Source organism: Trichoderma aggressivum (genome assembly GCF_033847375.1).
Source record: "Trichoderma aggressivum f. europaeum strain CBS 100526 chromosome Unknown scaffold_056, whole genome shotgun sequence".
NCBI lineage: Eukaryota > Fungi > Ascomycota > Sordariomycetes > Hypocreales > Hypocreaceae > Trichoderma > Trichoderma aggressivum.
The window spans coordinates 90,696-108,645 of record NW_026946422.1 but is presented as its reverse complement, the minus strand read 5'-3'; the positions used below and the strand labels follow the sequence as shown (position 1 = coordinate 108,645).

At 51.8% G+C, this 17,950-nt stretch overlaps 4 protein-coding genes across 4 annotated transcripts; 2 read left to right on the top strand and 2 right to left on the bottom strand.

Annotated features, from left to right (window-relative positions):
* Positions 1–3,237: 3,237 nt before the first annotated feature.
* Triagg1_9612 (uncharacterized protein) lies at positions 3,238–5,868 on the bottom strand (the record flags this gene model as incomplete). Its single annotated transcript, XM_062904589.1, has 2 exons — positions 3,238–3,936; positions 4,009–5,868. The coding sequence occupies 2 exons, from the start codon at positions 5,866–5,868 to the stop codon at positions 3,238–3,240; spliced, it is 2,559 nt and encodes an 852-aa protein (XP_062751429.1).
* A 422-nt stretch (positions 5,869–6,290) lies between these two features.
* Triagg1_9611 (uncharacterized protein) lies at positions 6,291–7,607 on the top strand (the record flags this gene model as incomplete). The annotated part of the gene is made up of 3 exons (XM_062904588.1): positions 6,291–6,328; positions 6,391–6,559; positions 6,630–7,607. The coding sequence occupies 3 exons, from the start codon at positions 6,291–6,293 to the stop codon at positions 7,605–7,607; spliced, it is 1,185 nt and encodes a 394-aa protein (XP_062751428.1).
* Positions 7,608–10,770: 3,163 nt separating this feature from the next.
* On the bottom strand, positions 10,771–12,748 carry Triagg1_9610 (uncharacterized protein; the record flags this gene model as incomplete). Its single annotated transcript, XM_062904587.1, has 5 exons — positions 10,771–10,929; positions 11,248–11,363; positions 11,585–12,320; positions 12,388–12,514; positions 12,675–12,748. The coding sequence occupies 5 exons, from the start codon at positions 12,746–12,748 to the stop codon at positions 10,771–10,773; spliced, it is 1,212 nt and encodes a 403-aa protein (XP_062751427.1).
* Positions 12,749–14,021: 1,273 nt separating this feature from the next.
* Triagg1_9609 (uncharacterized protein) lies at positions 14,022–16,952 on the top strand (the record flags this gene model as incomplete). Its single annotated transcript, XM_062904586.1, has 2 exons — positions 14,022–16,021; positions 16,088–16,952. The coding sequence occupies 2 exons, from the start codon at positions 14,022–14,024 to the stop codon at positions 16,950–16,952; spliced, it is 2,865 nt and encodes a 954-aa protein (XP_062751426.1).
* Positions 16,953–17,950: the final 998 nt, after the last annotated feature.

Genomic DNA, 17,950 nt, shown 5'->3' with positions numbered 1-17,950 from the left:
TACGGGGTCGGCCAAGTCTCCTCCCCAATAGGCCGAATATCAATCCGTGGCACCACAGCAACGAATTGGTTAATTTGCTGGCTGCATGTCCCGCCCGTCCGTGCATATGTACGAGTGCGTACGACACTCACCGATCCGCAGGGGGGGATATGGATATGGATATGGATACGGACTCGGGCCAAGAAAGACGACGGGACTTTTCTCCAATGCTTTTGCTGTAGCGAGATGGCCCAAATACTTGCTACCAACCTACCGTGCCTGTACGATTACGATTACAGTACTCATACCGGGCGTATGCACCCCTTTTTTTTTTTTGGGAATGTCTATGTACCTTTTTCTTCACAGTACAGGTGCCTGTAAGTAGAATGTACTCCGCATTACTCGTATGTGCCTCTCTGCTGGGGAGGGTATCATTTACACCCCAAAGAAGCCCTCGGTGTTTCCCACCGCCCGTCTCACCAACATCAAATGCTTCAAGTTGTCGATTCGAGGCTCTGCTCTGCAACCAGAACCATGGAAGCTAAACCCAATCATGTCACCGTCCCTGCAAGTTGTCAGATTCCTCTTTCTGCCTCTGCCCGCGCTTTGCTCGAGGCGGCACTATTTCGTGCAAGAGACCGAGCTGCTGCGGCGCTAACAGCTGCCGATCTCGGGATGTTGCCAAATTATATTAACTGTTGCCGTCAGATCGGCGCGCGGCATAACACCCTGGCAGCCCTTGTTTTTTTGCCGTCTTGTTTTTTATTTTTCTCTCTCTGTATCTCTCGCTGCTTTTGCTTTTGCCCGTCGGCCTCCCCCCTTTCTGCCCCTGGCATCAAGGTACTCCGTTCAAGTACATACGATACGAGTACATGACGCCAGCCAACCGGCCACACTACCTAACCAGATAACTTGCACCAAGGAGGAAATATCCGGCGAATGGCTGCATGAGGAGCATGCCTACCTACGAGTATACAGAACATGTTGCCGGTTTCATTTAAAGGAAAAAGATGCCGTCGAATAAACGAAGAAATAGAGTAAAATACATCCCGTCTTGGCTCGGATAAACACCGCCTTAGTACTAAGGTAGGCAAACTCATGCATCTTGGCATTGGTGGCATCGACCAACACAGACGGCATCAGATACTGCAAACATACATACGACATCCATGATTCTCAATTGAAAAAAAAAAACGGTGCAGTCACTCCTGGTTCTGTTCTAGGCACCGACTTAATCAAAGCGGTATAGCAATAGAAAAAAAAAAAGGACGGAGCCGAGGGCGTGAAACCACCTGCATAGTCCCGCCAACCCTCTCCAAAAGCCCGAGGTTTACTCGTACATACAATCCCCTTCTCCCCCTACCTATAGGTACTTTCTGAAGAGCTTTGATCACATCTGGCCCGTGCAGGTGCCCTCGTAGGAATTTGCAAAATAGGGCAAACCACATGTTCCGTAGATGGATGCTTTGCCCGTACTATCCCTGCCCTGCTTGTTATTTTTCTTTTCTTTTCTTTTTTCTTGTTGCTGTTTTTCTGAGCGAGAGCCGGTAACCGATATTGCTCAATGTACTTCCGTATTTTGGAGCTACGGGACAATACTTTAGTACCGTAGGCAGTTCCGTGATAAGCCCGGATCATCGAGGTGATGCTTATTTCTCCGTGACCCTAGGAGGGTGGTGTAGCTATCTACCCGAGCAGCGGGAGAGCAGTACTACTATATCATCCATGATATTCTGGCATTCTCAGCTTCGATATTCTCCTGACTCACTTACAGCCCAGCACACCTAAAAAGACTGCCAAGCTACAACAGGTACTCCAAAACATAAAGTCCCCCCCACGCAACATTTTCGAAACAAAAAATCCATCCTACTTTAGCACGGAACAAAAAGGTTCTTTTGTTGCAACCAAACCAAACCAAACCAAAACCCCCCCTGTTACACCCCTCGGGCGAACTAGCCCTGTACGCATTGAGACGTGCAGCAAGAGAATACTCGTAGCGGGCACTGAAAACGGTCGAAACCCCCGACCTGATTCCAGAGTTCCCACCATCCACTGTCCCGAAAAAAGTAGGCTTCCAAAAGAAGGGATACGCTGTAATTCCGAACCCCGGTTTTGGGGTCTCTCCGTTCTTTTGAGCGGGAGGGAGGGGGCAAAAGGAAGAAGAAAGAAGAAACAAGTCCTTTTATCCGAGGTAAACAGAGGGAGAGAGAGAGAAAGAGAGGAAGTGAGATGCCCCCATTACTTCGTACTTGTGCATCGGGGCAACCGACCAGAACTTCTTCTAGCTCCCGCCACTTCTTGCAACTTTGGGATCTTTTGTGTTATACAGCCGCGGTCAAGACGCTTAGCTCCCCGAACCTCACGAAAGCTTTACGAATTACTTTTTTCCATTTTCAGCCAACATTAGCAAATGGTAGTATGGTGCACGTTTATTCTCCAGTTCAGTTTTTCCACCTTGGATTTTAGGAGTGTTACATAATGTAGGTAGTTCGGAATGTCAGTATCGAATATTCCCCGCCTCTAGAGAACGGGACATTTTCACAGTCTGCGATAGTGTAGCCTCTAAAGCGACCTGGAGCGTATTATTTACTAGACTTGGGCTAGGAGGCGGGTCGAATAGGGAATACTACACGTTCCGTTTAGAAATGCCTCTCTTGCCCAATGCCGCTGGCGTCGATGGGCATTGAGATGAGATCGAGCAACGAGACAAGCAGATGATGCTTCCTTGCCGGGTAAGAAACTACCTAGGTACCTGTACCTAGCACAAGTACACACTCCAGAGTACCTAGCTCAAGAGTTGGAATACTTGTGCCAAACAAGCCGTACTAAGGCCAATTGGCTCATAAGATATACTAGTAGTAGTAAATAGCAGAAAACAGACGTCTAAACTGACCAATAACTCGTGGTACCTTAGTATGCTTATCAAGAAATCTTGAAATTTCAACGGATATGCCCTCGAAACTTGATTCGACATTGTAAACCCCTTAGGTCACCATAATGAATACCAATTCACCAACCAAGAGTGCCATCATTTCACGCCTTCAAAACCTACCGAGTCTGAAGAGCTATATACCCATGCCAATCCATCAGCCAAATGCCAATCGTCAACCTTGCTTGTACTACACATTTTCCCACACCTCGTCAAACCAAAATCCCCAAAAACCCATGAAACTCTCCCATCCATACCCGCCCCCCTAATCAAACTATAACAACAAGTATAAACCATTCTTCCTCACAGCCATAATTCCGACGCTCCGCTCACAAATCATCGTCACCACTCACCCTATTCTCTCCAACCTCCCGAATCTTCTCCCCCAGAATCGTACGCCCGTACCGCTCTGCAACTTTGTACGCCGCCTCCATCATCCGGCCAGTGCGGTCACGCATCAGTTCCACCAACTCGAGCGCACGCATGCCCCTATCCTCGCCTTCGCGGCACTCCACCGCCAGGAGCTGCAGAAGCGTCTTGTCAATCTCCAGCTCGACCCGCGATAACAGAGAGCGCTGGGAATGACTTCCGCTGGTGGCCTCGACAAGGTCACGGAGCTGAGCTGCCTGCACGCCCTTGAGCATGAACAGCTGCTCCAGTTTCTTCGTCTCGGCGCCTTCCTCCTCCTCCTCGTCATCATCTTCGTCCATTGCGTCATCCTCCCCATTACCTGAATTTTCCTTGCTCTTCTTTGACTTGGGTTCCTCCAGTGAGTGCAGGGGAATCGAAAAGTCAAACTCCGAGAGCAGCGGCCGAGGAAAGTATGGGTACTGGTCGCCACCCTTGAGGATAATGCAGTGGAATTTGTTTTCCGCCACGGCAATGGGGAAATACGTCTCAGTCTTTCGACCAGAGGCAAGACGGGATAGAAGCTTGGTATCTAGAAGAGGCACCCAAGAGGCCCGTGACGGCTGACGCCAGTGCAGCAATGTCAGCAGCGTCCCCGTCGAGTCATAAATACAAGGATCCTAATAACCAGCTGTTAGAACTGCGCGTCATCTCTGTACATAGATGTAGACTAATGTTTTGACAAGACTTACACCAATGTCAGAAAAGAAGGCGCTCTTCAAAGTTGCGCCTTCGGGAAGTGCCACTGTGTCTTCGTTCTGGCAAATCTCGTCCCTCTTGACATTCTCAATGGTATATTGGAGGCGTGTGTTTCCGTCAGCCGTGACAGGGCCGTTGCCTATCGTGAGAACGTAATCTCTCCAGCTGGCACATGTAACCATGGGCGTGCTCTTGGGGCGATAGACCCGGTACGGTATTCCAAACAGTGTAAAAATGCGCACATAGTTGGCGCTCGTCACGACAGTAACAAAGGACTCGCTCAGTGACATGGCTGTAACGGCCTCCCCCTTGGGAAGCTGTGTCCGCCAGTCGGATCGCTGCGTCCAGGTTTCATGAGGACGATAGAATATAGTCGCCGGCTGATCGTCTTTTGGGGGGCACGAGAACAGAGTGCCTCGCTCATTGAGACATGCCTTGTCGTACAGAAAGGTGTCTGTGAAGTGAAAGTCTCTCTGAAACTCATGGTCGTAAAACTCCACGGTGACGGTATGGTGCCCGTCTTGATCCACTGTCCAGACGAATCCAATGAGATTCAAGCAGAGATACTTTCGGTTCCCCCTCCATGGTGTTGACCCGGGCTGAAACGCCTCGTGATACTGGGGATCCAGGAGATGCCTCCTCTTGTTGGCGTAGTCACCGGCACCTTCATCACCCACACGGCCTCTCTTCTGGCCGGTTGTATACCCAGCACCGTCGTCATCAACAACAAAGCCATCGTCATCGCCATCTGCATAGTTTTCATCCTCTAGATATGAGTCAAGACTGCCCAAAGAGTCTCGGCGAGGACGCGTGGGAATGTCGCGCTTCTGGCCATTGACCGCCGGAGCCCTTCTGTTGGCAGATATTTCCAATAGGGGATCGTGGATAAAGGGCGCTGGCTGCACCGGCAGCTTCAGCATCGGAGAGTATTGGTCGGAGAGAAAGTCGGGGTATATGTACACCTCTCCCTCCGCCGTCGTGAAGGAGAGAATGTTTTTGGACGGGTGCCACGCCAGGTCGATGACGTTGGAATACTCGTAACGCTGAATCACGTTTTGCGTGCTGGTCTCCCAGATCAGGACCTTTCCGCCCTTGCAGGCCGACGCCAGCATGACGCCGTTGGGCGACCAGGCGAGGGCGGTGATATCTGCCGAGTGGCCATTGGTAAAGGAGCGCTGCTTCTCCCAGTCGTTCTTGGATACGACTTGGATATCCCGCGTCGGCGTCGCGACAGCAAATGCCCTGCCGTCTGGATGCCATACAGCCTTGACCGAAGCTTCTGAATCTGCATCCCCAGCGCCAATCACCCCGTCCACCTTGTGTATCAGCTCAGGCTGCTCTGCCGTCAGAGAGTAGATGTATATGATTCCGTCCACGCAGGATATGGCGGCAATCCGGCCGTTGGGATCCAGGCTGACATATCGAGCGGCGCGGCCGTGCTCGTTGAGGTGCCGCAGCTGCTTGATGTCCTGCGTATTCACCACCTTGACGGTCAACTCGTCGCTGGCTACGGCGCACCACTGCGAGTCTGCGGAAAGCGCCACATCTCGCACCGGGAGCGACGTTCGCACGAGGAAGCGCTCAAAGTTGGACGTGGCGAGCGAGTACAGGCTGACGGTGCCGTCCTCGGAGCCGACGACGAAGAAGTCCTGAGCCGCAGCCACAGCAACGTTCTGCTCCTGGCAATCGTCAATGTTTGTCGGTTCGCCGTCGGAGCCCGTCTTGTAGAGCCGGATGGTGTTGTTGGAGCCCACGGTGACCAGCCGGCTGCCATCCTTGGTGTATGCGCATCGAGTCGTGCCTTGCGTGTGCGCAGGCCTCGGTCGAGGACGAGGAGCAGCTGTCGAGTCCATGATGGCAGCCTGTCGTTCGTTAGATTCAGTGCATGGGAGAATCTTGGAAGCTCTGGGTTCAGGCTTCAGTGCAGGGAGACGCGTCTAAGCGCGTATCAATTAAAGTCTGGGCGGTGTCGCGGCCCCGCGGTTGGATTTTAGCAGCAGCTTGTCTTGTCAGTTGAGCCCCGCCATTTGCTGTTATTTTGGGCCGCTGAATTCAAAAGTTTGGCGGGAGCCTAGCTGGCCATGCTTGCATCAAAATGTTAATAATCATCACGATATATTCTTTTGTTCAAATTTATTCGGCAGCCTAATTCATCCCTGGACGTCTTGATAGCATATAAACCGGCGTTGTGCCATCTCTTCCCCTTCCTCTTCATCTCGTCACTAGTCAAGATATTCCATCGCCATCCCCGTTACAAATCACACACCCCACCGCCATGGAGACTTCAGATCGAGACGCCTTCTTCCAAACCGAGTGAGTTGGAAAGGAGACCCCCTGGAATTCCTTTTACTTGCTCATTCTAATCATTGTCACAGTGCCTCCAACGCTGAGAGAGAGCGCAAGGCTCTCAAAGCTGGCAACAAGAATGGAGACCCAATTGCCATGAAGTCCAAGATTCTGGCTGCGGTCCCTGACCCCTTTTCCCCTTCAACCGCCATTTTCATCGCGGAATCAGCAGGCTTTGCCCGCCGCATAGACCTCGCAGTGAGTCATCAGCCGTAGCCAGTAATTATACATGACACGAAAAAGCTCATCACTCACCCACTGCTTCTAGTCTGCTGCAACAAAATCAACCTATCGAGGACCCAAGGCCCCCGTGACGTGTGTCGCCATTGGAGGCAGCGGGAACAAGACCGTCTTTGCCGGCTCATGGGACAAGGACATCTGGTCGTGGGACGTCGAGACGGCTCAGCTCGGACGCAAGTTCAGCGGCCACTCGGACTTCATCAAGGTCGTCATCTGCACCAAGGTATCCGGCAAGGAGATCCTCATCAGCGGCGGTGCAGACAAGAAGATCTTGGTCTGGGACATTGAGTCTGGCAAGCGCCTTCACACCCTCCAAGACCCAACCACGACAATGCTAGCCGTGCAGCACCTTGCCATCGACCCTGTCCTGAGCACGCCTGATGCCGTGGTCATCGCGAGCGCGAGCAGTGACCCTCACATCCGCCGATGGAAAATCACAGCCACTGGCTTCGAGCAGCTAACCGAGGCGTTCCATGACCGGCCCGACGCCGAGAAGCTCACCATTGCGGAACACGAGACGAGCGTCTACAAGCTGGTATACGACCTCGATAGCGACGAGGGCGATCTCTGGACGGCGAGCGCGGACGGCACCGCGAAATGTCTCGCTCGGGCTCGCAACTTTGAGGCCGACGATGTCTTTGCGCACGGGGACTACGTCCGCGCCGTGATTCCTACGGAAAGCTGGGTTGTTACTGCGGGACGAGACGAGAATGTCAAGGTCTGGGACAGGTCTTCAGGCAAGCTGTATTGCACACTGGAGGGACACTACGAGGAAGTGACGGATCTGATCCTGCTGCGTAACTCGCGAGGATTACCTGAAAAGGTTTGCAGTGTCAGCATCGACGGCACCATCCGTACGTGGCCTCTGAGCAAGGGCGAGTTGGACGAGGCAATCAAGAAGATTGAAGAGTCCAAGAGGCCGGTAGAACGAGAGGCTGAGCCGGAGTTGGGTAACCTGTTGACCGCAGAGGAGGAGGCAGAATTAGCTGAGCTGATGGATGATTGATTAATCGGGTACTCTTAGACAGCCAACAGAATAAGCACTTGGAACGGTCTATTCTCTACATCTCATTTGCTGAATGCTCTTGTTCAGGGGGTTGCTGATGGGCGGGCGCAGACGTCCCTCGTGACGGCTACCTGCTTTTCAAACCTTCGATGAGCTAGTTGCAAACGGAAACTCGTGGTTGCTGAAATACATGGCACTGCATTTGACATGAAACCGTTTACGGTATGTCATCTTCACCGACTCTTCCGCCTCTACGTGTAGCATGCTTGAAAAGCAAACGCTCATTTGCCTACCTGCATATCAACTTTGCCATCTTGCTGGATCCCCCCCCCTATTTTACCCCAAAAAAAAACATGTTAGTTGTATGAGCCAAATTTGGCTTCAAATCCGGTTATGTGGTTCTTTTTCTGTTTGTCAACCGGTAAGAAGCCAGCAAGGGGGTATGCACAACACATCGTTCTTGTAACGAACTGGGACCGGCATAGGAGCCCGTTTGCCGTAAAGCCACTCACTTGATTCGGTTCACAGCTTCCTTTGGGGTCATACGTGACATCATGGAAAGGAACCATACGGCACGTTCGACCAGAGTCGTTCAAAGCGGATAGGTAGCTCAAGTGGAAAGAGTTGGCGAAGCCACAACGAAGAGGGGATTAGCAGCATGATGCGGATCGAGGCTCAGGAGGAGTGCGGCTAGCTTTGCTAGTGAATCGAGTACTACCTACTGCTTCAAGTTATGCACTGGTAAGCTGCTCAACATTGACGAGGTGTGATCGATGAGCCAGCTCCATGGTCCACGACTGGGCTAGCTGAAGTTGGCCCCGAATCTCCGGTAGCACTCCGCTGCTATTTCGCATACGACGCTGTGCTTCTATGATTAGAGCGACCAATCTCCAGGCTAGCTGTGAGGTGAAGCTCAGGCCGGGATGCGCGCAGACATTGCAAGATGCTGCACTGGTCTCATCCGCACGCTGCGTTTGCTATACAAGCGGCTCATTTGCCACGCAGAGCACATCAAGGGGCCACAGTACCACGCATGCCGCTTTGTCGTAGCGCATGGATACACAGTTTGTTGCGGCGTGTTGGTAGGCAGCTCTCGGCAGCTGTGAGAGCTGTTTACTCGTTTGGGACGGTGCCTTCGGGTCCCGGCGCATAGCATTTCCAATTTTACCAGAATACCAGCAAACTAGATAATCTTGTTGGCCGCCGGTCCGGCGGCCTTGGGATCCCTGCATTGTGGAGCTCCGGGGTCCTGGGCATCTCCAAGCTGGCCGGAACATCTGCCGTTGGACGATTAGCTGCAGATCCAACTGAGCAACAAGCTTCACCTGCGGCCGCGGAATGCTGGATTAGAGTTGGAATAATGCCAAGTAGAGAGAATTGCGTATCAGCCGCGGTCTATGTACTTGTACTCCCAGAATCATGCCCAGGAGTCCCGGGGAAGTGGGGAATCCCTGTGATCATGGCCGCGGCCCGGATCACTTGGCGACTGAGAATGTATTTTCTCGGTTCATTCTGAAACAACTAGAAAGCTCGCATAATCTTTCTTGCTCGATTATCCAGAGCCTATTAATGTCGACGGAGATTATTCAAGCGAGAATGGCAATTAAAACTCGGCGCGAATTTGTTGTGAAGAGGGTCAACCGGGTTCTGTCGAGGCAAATCTCCCGGAAGCTATGTATGATGCACGGACCCCCTGTCGTTCGTAAACATTTGAACGGAAACCAAGGTTTCTAACTTATGTTGGGTTGTGTCTAGACGCATAGACTCTTCGGTGGCGACATGGGTACTTTGATGAGACAATTCTGGGATAGTACTACTAGGTATGTATGCGTACAGGGATGTCCTCGAGGTGTCTGATGCCTCATGAGCGAGTCTAGTCGGAGGAGCTACTGTCATTGCGGATAGTAGTTAGTACATTTCAATCATAAGATAACAAGTAAGCTGATGGATAGAATGGCCGTCTGGATTCTTTTCGCTAGGGTAATACGAGACAGGTGGTCAAGTTAGACGAATACTTCGTTTACCTGGACATACCTACGACTCCCGGTTGGGCTTTGATACTAGCAATCCGAGCAACAGGCGACAGCACAAAGCTCCCGCTGCCGTTGGGGAATACGTAGAAGCCTATGACTGACATGATGCAGACACATTCAAACATATCGTGGCTCCAATCTGGGGAAGTTGCCGTAAGGGGAAAGTCATGCTGGTAAAGGCCCACTGCAAGTTGCCAAAATCCCTTCTCCTGAAACCTGCATGTGGTGGTTACTTTCACACAGAGAGCGTTTCTCATTTCAAATCCTCCAGCTTCCGAGGACTGCGGAGACGGCTGCTGTGGCAATAATCCGACGGGAGGGGCATGTCTGTGCAGACGAGATACGGGTACCAGGAACAGGTCCAAGATAATGTTTCACGTCTGCCGGTGGCCGTGTATATCATAGACAAGCCTCCAAAATTTGGTGACGGCAAGTCCTAATTACATGGACAGAAGCCGTAAGCTGCCCTGAGCAATTTGACAGAACTGAATTGCATTCAGCACCCAACAGACAGAGTATGTGGATGTGCATCAAATGCTTCCCACCGTGCATTTGGTTGGCTGGATGCCTTTGGCCAACACCAGTAGTGTAAAGGCATGGTAGATGTTGGATCACCAAGTTTAGGTATGTGAGTTTCAGGTAAGTACTGGTGGCTGATGCTGAGCCAAGTACTCTGTCGACAACATGTTTCATCGCCACGTTGAGTCACGTTGTTCAACGTTTACGAGGTGCTCGCAAGTCGAAACAAGCCACGTTTTGTAGTCTCGTGGTACCGCTGGACTCTTTCAGTCGTGTAATCGTGGTTTCGATGCACCCAATCAGGGGGTACGCTTGGAGATATACAATAGTCTCCTCCAAATGGAATTGGGTAGAGCATATATGAGATTGAGAGTTGGCATTCCCCTGAGGTATAGAACGGCACTGTGATACTACCTAGTAGTATTCAAAGGCGTACTCGAATTGCCCGAACTTGGCATGGCCTCATGAGAAAAGGTCAAGTAGGCTGTTTTGAAGAGATGCACCCCCATCTGTTGCTGACTCCGAGTATAAGATTCGTTACAAGGCGTATTACCCTCATGTCCAAACATAAGGCGTGTGAGCGTATGACGGAGACGCAAACAACCTTTTGCCTACTTGATGCTGCTACTGATCTGTTCCGGCCCTTTCCTGGGCAAAACGTCAAGGTCCTGGCGATGGGCAAGGGTGATGTACGCTCCGCTCTGAGAGAAGAGAATAAGCATTGCCGTGGAAGGAGATGGACCACTACCGGGCGTCAAGGCGGCGATGGACTTGAAATTTAGTATAAGCAAACTGCGAGGAGTGCGCGCCTGGTTGCGAGAACAACATTCAACCCCCCTGAGCATTCGGTGGGATGCCCGAAAATTCGTGCTCGTTGCATTGATCATTGTTTGGTCAGTGTTGACGCTTGGATTGTTGGACCAGACGTACGGTGCAAACGGCCGCACTACTCGATCGGGGCACAACCCGACTGCTTCACATATATGGATGGCAACATGTGTGTTTGGATACACTCAGCTGATTCGTAGAGGATGAGATAGATACCACCACCACACAGGCCAACGCCACCGGAAATTTAGCGACCGAACCTCGGGGTCGTGATTGGCGCCATACTCTTTGGCTCCGGCTGGTTGTTTGGGGATAGCTTTGTTGCTTTGAGTACACACGTCCGAAGCGCTGGTAATACGAGTACCGATGCTGGCGGCTGCATCTTGGAAGTGTAGCCAATGGAAATCGGTGGAGTTGTGTGACGGCGATGTGGTGCCGCGTCATGATTGTCAGGCTGAGGTCAGCTGTGCTCCCCAGCTTCCAATGGCAGCTTCTTAGTGGTAGCTGTGCGCGACAAGCTATCAAGCGCGTGTCACGGCATTTTCTTTCTTTATGCCGAATGTGAAAGAGGGAAAGCTCCTTGGGGCTTGCACACACTCGCACATGCATGCCACTTGTACGGAGTAGACGCTGCCTCACTGCGACACAGAGACAGCTCCGCGGCGTCGCAGCAAGTCGTCTGTCGTCCTCTGACGATCATGTCTAAGACATCGTTCGCGCCTTGTGTTGCTGCTTCAGAGGACGCTAGCTTCTCCACTGAATCTTCTGTAGATATGGAGTACCGGTACTCAGGCCTCTCCAATGGCCGCCAGCGAGAATGTCTTTGAGTGCCGCTTGGTCGTGTGGGGTCCCCGGCATCAGGTTCGCCTGAGTGTGGGCGAGTGGGCTGAAAGCTCTGTGCCTCAAGGGGATAGGCTCCGATGAAGGCATTGCGAGGCCCGGAGATGAGGTAAACTGGCAGTAGTGTGAAGACCAACATGCGACGGTCAAGGACGCTTTGCAAACCAAAGCTATGGATGGACAGATCAGCCGGGCTTGTGCTGCGGCTGTGACAGACTGCTTGACTGCGTAGGGACTTTTTGTCAGTCGTTGGCGCCCAGAAACCCGACCGGTTGGCCCCAGGGGCACTGTCCAATTGTCCAATTCCCATCTCGCATTGCCGTCCCCCCATGTCGTCTGCCCCTGTCAGCCACTTTTGGCGTCTTCCCACTCCAAGCCCCTTGTTTCTGCCACCGAGATCAAGCGAAGTGGTTGTCAGATCCCCAAAATGGCGATGTTGAAGCCTCCTTTTCTTCGCGAAGGAACAGGTAGGATGAAGCTGGTAGGTTGGGTGCTGTAGCTTGGCGTAGTAGGGCCGACAAGTGTGACATCTGTAGGAAGCCCGGCGGCATCAGACACACGCATCCTTTTCCTTCCAGGGAGTTGGTCGAGCGGTTGTCTGCCTGTGTCCACGTCTCTTGTTGTTCTAGCACGGCATCGAGAAGACGCGGAGGGGCAATTCTTGCCGGCGGCTCGGCAAATTGGACTCTGTACGGAGCACCGCTTCTGCTCATCAACGACTCCATAATAGGATCAGAGAAAAAAACAAAGGGAACAAAGGAAAAGAAAAAGAAAAAAAAAGAACACACAGACGAAGAGGCGTATGAGCCCGACCCTTGCTCGCCCAGCAAACCGTGCACTCGCGCACCCGCCGCCCCGTGAGAGCTGCTCCCGAACGAACTCCAGGGCTCGGCCACTTTGGTACATAATTTTCTGGCGCATCTGACGCGGCTGTTGTGACTGACGGTGACGGGTGAGTTCCCCCATTGGCATGTCCGTCCAGCAAGTGACATGTGAGCACAAGGACTAGCAGGTAGCAGGATTAGCAGTGCTACCAACCATTACGAGGTGAAGCTATAACCAATTCTTCCCTGTTTCCCGGTGGGGCTCAAAGCCGAGTCGGTGATCAACTCCCGGCTTGTGCTCTTGCCTCTGCTAAGGCGGTAGCGCACTCGCACAAGTTCTGCGCAGTAGAGATGCTTGTACATGTAGCTGGGAACTACTAGCCCGCCTCTACTTGCATCTGCAAACGAGCAGGTACTCGGTACTCATGCAGGTACGAGGTGTGACAGAGCACTAACGTGAGGCAAAGGTGCACGGCATCAGGCAAGCGCACAGGAACCAGAGCTCCGTACTCCCGTACTTGTACCTGGTAATACGAGTACAGGTACGGGCACAGGTACGGGCACAGGTACTTGCATCTGCTGCCAGCCGCCCAGAGCTCTGTAGGTATGAAGCTCGACGAACGCCTTCAGACCTCCGACCTTCCAGTTCTCGATCTCTACTCTACACCACCTGCGAGTACTTTTACCTTTTACTCTGCTCCTCCTTACACCCTCCTTTCCTCTCCTACTTACCAATCTTCTCCCTTCATTCTCTCTCGTCTCGTCTCGTCTCGTCTCCTCCATCGTATTCTACTCTTCTCTACTCTTCTCTGCTCTGTTCTATTCTCGTCTCGGCATCCTCACCCTTCTCTTCCGCGAGGCTTCTCCCGTCGTACTCGGTAGTCTTCGCCCACTTCCTTGCTGCTGGTCGTCCGGGCCCTGCAAGTCAACCCTTTCTTTCCTACCCCTGCTGACGTCCCCAGTTGTCACTTGTCATATCCCAGAGCTTGCGCTTTCGATAGAAAAACGCAGCCATAGCTCCAGGAAGCCCGTCGGGTTCTCGCAACTCCAACTGTCCCGGCGAATCAGAAATCTCGGCTGCGTCATTGCGGTCATGGTCTCTTCCAACGCTTACGAGTAAAAAAAACGCCAGAATAAACGACAAGAGACACGGGCGGAAGCACATCACTCACCCACCGCCATTCCAACCTACCTCGTCCCTGTTCTCCATCACTGCCTCCGCCGCGGCCCTGGGGCCCTGCGCGCAGTCAATCAGCTGAGAAATTCATCCCAACATTCTTCGGCTCCGCTTACATTTCTGGGCCGTTTCTCTTCTTGATTCAATCCGTCTTCACCCTCATCCAGACGCCTCTTGACGTCCAATCTTCACCATGGCGGACACCAAGCTGGAAGCTTACGGAAACATCGTCGCCTTCGAAGGCCATCCTGACGTTGTGTCGACTCAACTCCGGTTGCTGCCAACCTCGCCTCAAATCCTCATTCTTCCTGCAATTCAGTGCTACATTACCAGTGATGATTCAGACAAGGCCTTCGATGTACGGACTTACATTCGAAAGGTCCATGACGCCCTTATCGCCCGCCAAGAAGCTGCGCGTAGCTTCCTGCAAGATGCGACAACATCGAACAAGCGATTGGCGTTTCTCAATGGCGGTTCACCGAGCGCCCATGCGCTCTGTATCAAGGCGATCATGAAGCACGAGACAGGCGGAGACAGGGTTGAGGCAGAAGCTGTTTACGCCCAGCTAGCGAAAGACGGCCTGGCTGGTCTCGAGGCTAAGAGCCAAATACACAGTCGGGCGGGCTCTGTTGGTGGCGAGTCAATGCTCAACGAGGAGCTCCATGATCCCATAACACGGGCCATGAGAGCTGCTGATGCTTTGGACCGCGACACAGCTAATCTTCAGCCATCCGACATGCTCGAGCTTACCATGACAACTCGACCACGAAGCCTAAGCCTGCCACTGTATGGCTACTCGGATGGCTTTGGTGATGCAGCCCCCTTTTTCCTCTTTGGCGCGCACGTTGAAGATGAGCCCGATGTGGAAGAGAGCTCCCCTCTAGCCCCAGGGGCGCCGACGTTTGCTGTTGTGGACTATAACCAGCCGTCAAAACGGCCGTCACCAGACTCGGTAGAACTCGCACCTGCATCGCCGAGCGGTGCTGATAAATCCAAAAGGCAGTCAAACCTTGGAGTGCGCCGTGAAATGGAAATGCTCTCCCCGACAGCCCCGACTTTCAATGCCCGCACACGCGATACCTTCACCAGCGGAGACTCCACCACGCCCGACATACGCACATCAGTTTCGAGCTCCAAGGGAACACTACAAAGAGTCAGATCGTTAGATAGAATCTATCCGATCAGTGCCAAGCTGAGAGATCTCTGCATCACTGGGGCTTCGCAAGAGATGGGAGAAGGGTCTGGTGTGTTCCCCCGTTCACGCTCTTTCATGGGTGTTGGCGAAGAGAGACCTCCAGCCATCCGGAGGTTGAGTTACATTGACCGGCGAACGGCCTTATCCAAGGGCCGTCGGCCAACAGTCAGGGTTGAACAAACTTCTCTCGATAAAAAGACGAAACATGGTCCAAATTCTGGCGGAGCATTTCAATCTCACTTAGGAGCAGACGTTGCCACCACTCCAGATGTCCCGTTCCAGCCATTACTACCTTGGGTAGAAAATCTAGTGGTTCACTTCAGGGATGAGACACCAAATTTGCTTCTCTCTTCAATTATCAAATCGTTCAAAGCCGGCAACTATCCTATACTGTCGTCCCCCGCTTCGGTGTCTGTGTACTCTGGAAATGTGTCCGCTCCAACGACTTTTCTTCTTCAGCCGACCGCATTTGATCAAAGGTCTCATGAAAGACCTCACGACCTCTCTGCGTTGGGTATAGTAAATGGCGGTTATGATCCATTTGTTTACGCTCGGCTTCAACCACCGCCTGCGAGAGAACGAACCGTCCCATCCGTGAATGTCATTCGCCCTCCAACACCAGCACAGACGCCACCTCCTTGCACAGGAATGGAGGGCAAGTTTCACGAGTTCGATATTGTTTCGGGACAGACTGCCGTCGCTATCCAGAACTCGCTTAGATCAGTCCTAAGCCTATACTTTCCTCCAGAAGCCGAGGGCTATCGCCAATTCCAATTCTCTCTCCTTCCCGAATTCGATGGTTTATGGAAGCCTGTATTCCGAGAGACCGAGCCCAAGGGCTCTCCAAGAGGAACCAACCGAAGAGTCGACCACATTCTGGCGATAGGGTCCCAGCAAGGTGTGGACAAAGTGTACTCGTCGGGAATCATCAAGCAACTAGAGACGATTGGGACGAAATCAAGCGATCGCCAGGGTCGCAGCGGGCGGGTAGATTTCCGGTGGGTTGCTCGTGCACGATATAAGCCTGGCATAATTGGTGACAGACAAGGCTAACTGATCTCTAGATACTTACTCGCCAATGCCATGCAAGCATTTACCGCCCTTCCCCTGACAAACCAAACATCCGATAACCCTTTCGCCAATTCCTATCTTCTGGCGACACTGCTTATTCCCCATCTCGAAACATACTTGGCACTCCACTCGGAAATTCGCTATCTTCTGCTAGAGTATCCTCCTGAGCACCTGGCCACCGTACTGGCATTGCAAAAGTTGATAGGCGTGGACCTTATCAAGGTGGCCCAAATTGTTGACCCTACCAACAAAGACTGTTTGCCATTTACGCAGATTGGGGGTCCTAACGTCGGGACCAAGATCAATACCAAAACACCCAATTTGTCACCACAGTCGTCAAGCTCGGATATCACCGTCTCCAACGCAAACTTCCTACTCACATGCACGGCCACCCCCAAAGATATAGCCAAGTTCGTTTCCGCTGTCTGGAATATTCAGATCGAAACTTGCGACCCTGAGCCTTCGCCCAAAAGGAAGAGTTTACCTGGCAAAAAACCGAGACCAGCACCGCTTGATGTCCTGCTCACCAAGTTTCCTCGATCGTCATTGTCGACTCGTGGTGGATCGTCGCCTACTTCGGCCGAGCCCTCTTCCAGTCCTGAATCATTGACGTTGTCCTCTCGACGCCAGTCGTTTACGGATAATATCAAGACACCCAAGTCAGCGACCATCTACAGCCGAGCCTTCTCCCGACGACGACTCTTCCGCAGCGACTCGGCATCGATGACTACCTTTGACCACGGTAGTGACGACAGTGAATTAGATCTAGAAGAACGGAGGCTCATGCCCATGTTCATGAAAACCGTTGAGCCTAAGGGTAATACCCGCAAAGCTCTCAAATTCTTGGGCTTGGCATAATAATCCGCAATCTGGGCCCTAAACTTCTTCTTTTTCTCTCTCTTTTTCTTTGTTTCATTATGTCGCGAAGCTTTTCTGCTTTGCCATGAGAAGTGCCAGGCTGGTCGCCAGGTACTTGTCTTGTTCCAACGACTTATGACATCTACATGCCACTGCTCCCTTCTCGCGTATCCCTTTATCGATTTTTAAACTTTTTCTTTTTCTTCTCATTTCAGTTTGAAGCCTTGTTTTATTTATTTCTTTTATTTGACGTCTTAGAGTTTTACACGGAAAGCTGGAGTTGTTTGGGCAACATACAAAATACGGAGATAGACAAGCGTACTGCAAGGTAGTGAGTGAGTGGTGGAAAACGGGGACGGTTAAGGACGCGAGTCTAGTTTTTTTTTAATCTCTAGCTTTTTCTTTTTCATTTATCGAAATGTTGCTGGGCCTGTCGGATAATACAAGATGATTGTTGATCAAGACTGATAACTGCAGTCGCTCGTTTTTTTCGTGCATGACACTTTGTAGAGAGCACTCCTTCTGCCAAGGACACTGACGGTGTTGCAGTGTCGTGTGATTGTGTGTATAATCAAGCAATTTCTTGTGCTATGTAGATGAGACGAAGCTGAATTACTAGCCCTTGCAAGACGAATAAACTAAACCTCCCCATGTCCTCCGTATTCTTTACATGGAATTAGTTTGACCAGGTACTTGTATCCTTCTAGAACGAACCCCCCCTATTCATAACTCCTCTCCCCCAGATCCTTGTCAATGATCACTGTATGAAGTACACCCGTCATCTTGCAATTCCAGTGTCCTGGTCGAGATGTGCAGGATGTCATGGTCCTTGCATTTTTTGCACATCTGCCCCGTCCCGAAATATGAATTGACTTGTCTACATCTTGAATCCTTACCTGTATCATTACTAGAGAGATGTTAATATAAAGTGAACATCTTCACCACGGAGACAGGGATGGAGACGAGACCAGACAACGGAATTGGGAGACGGTTAAATA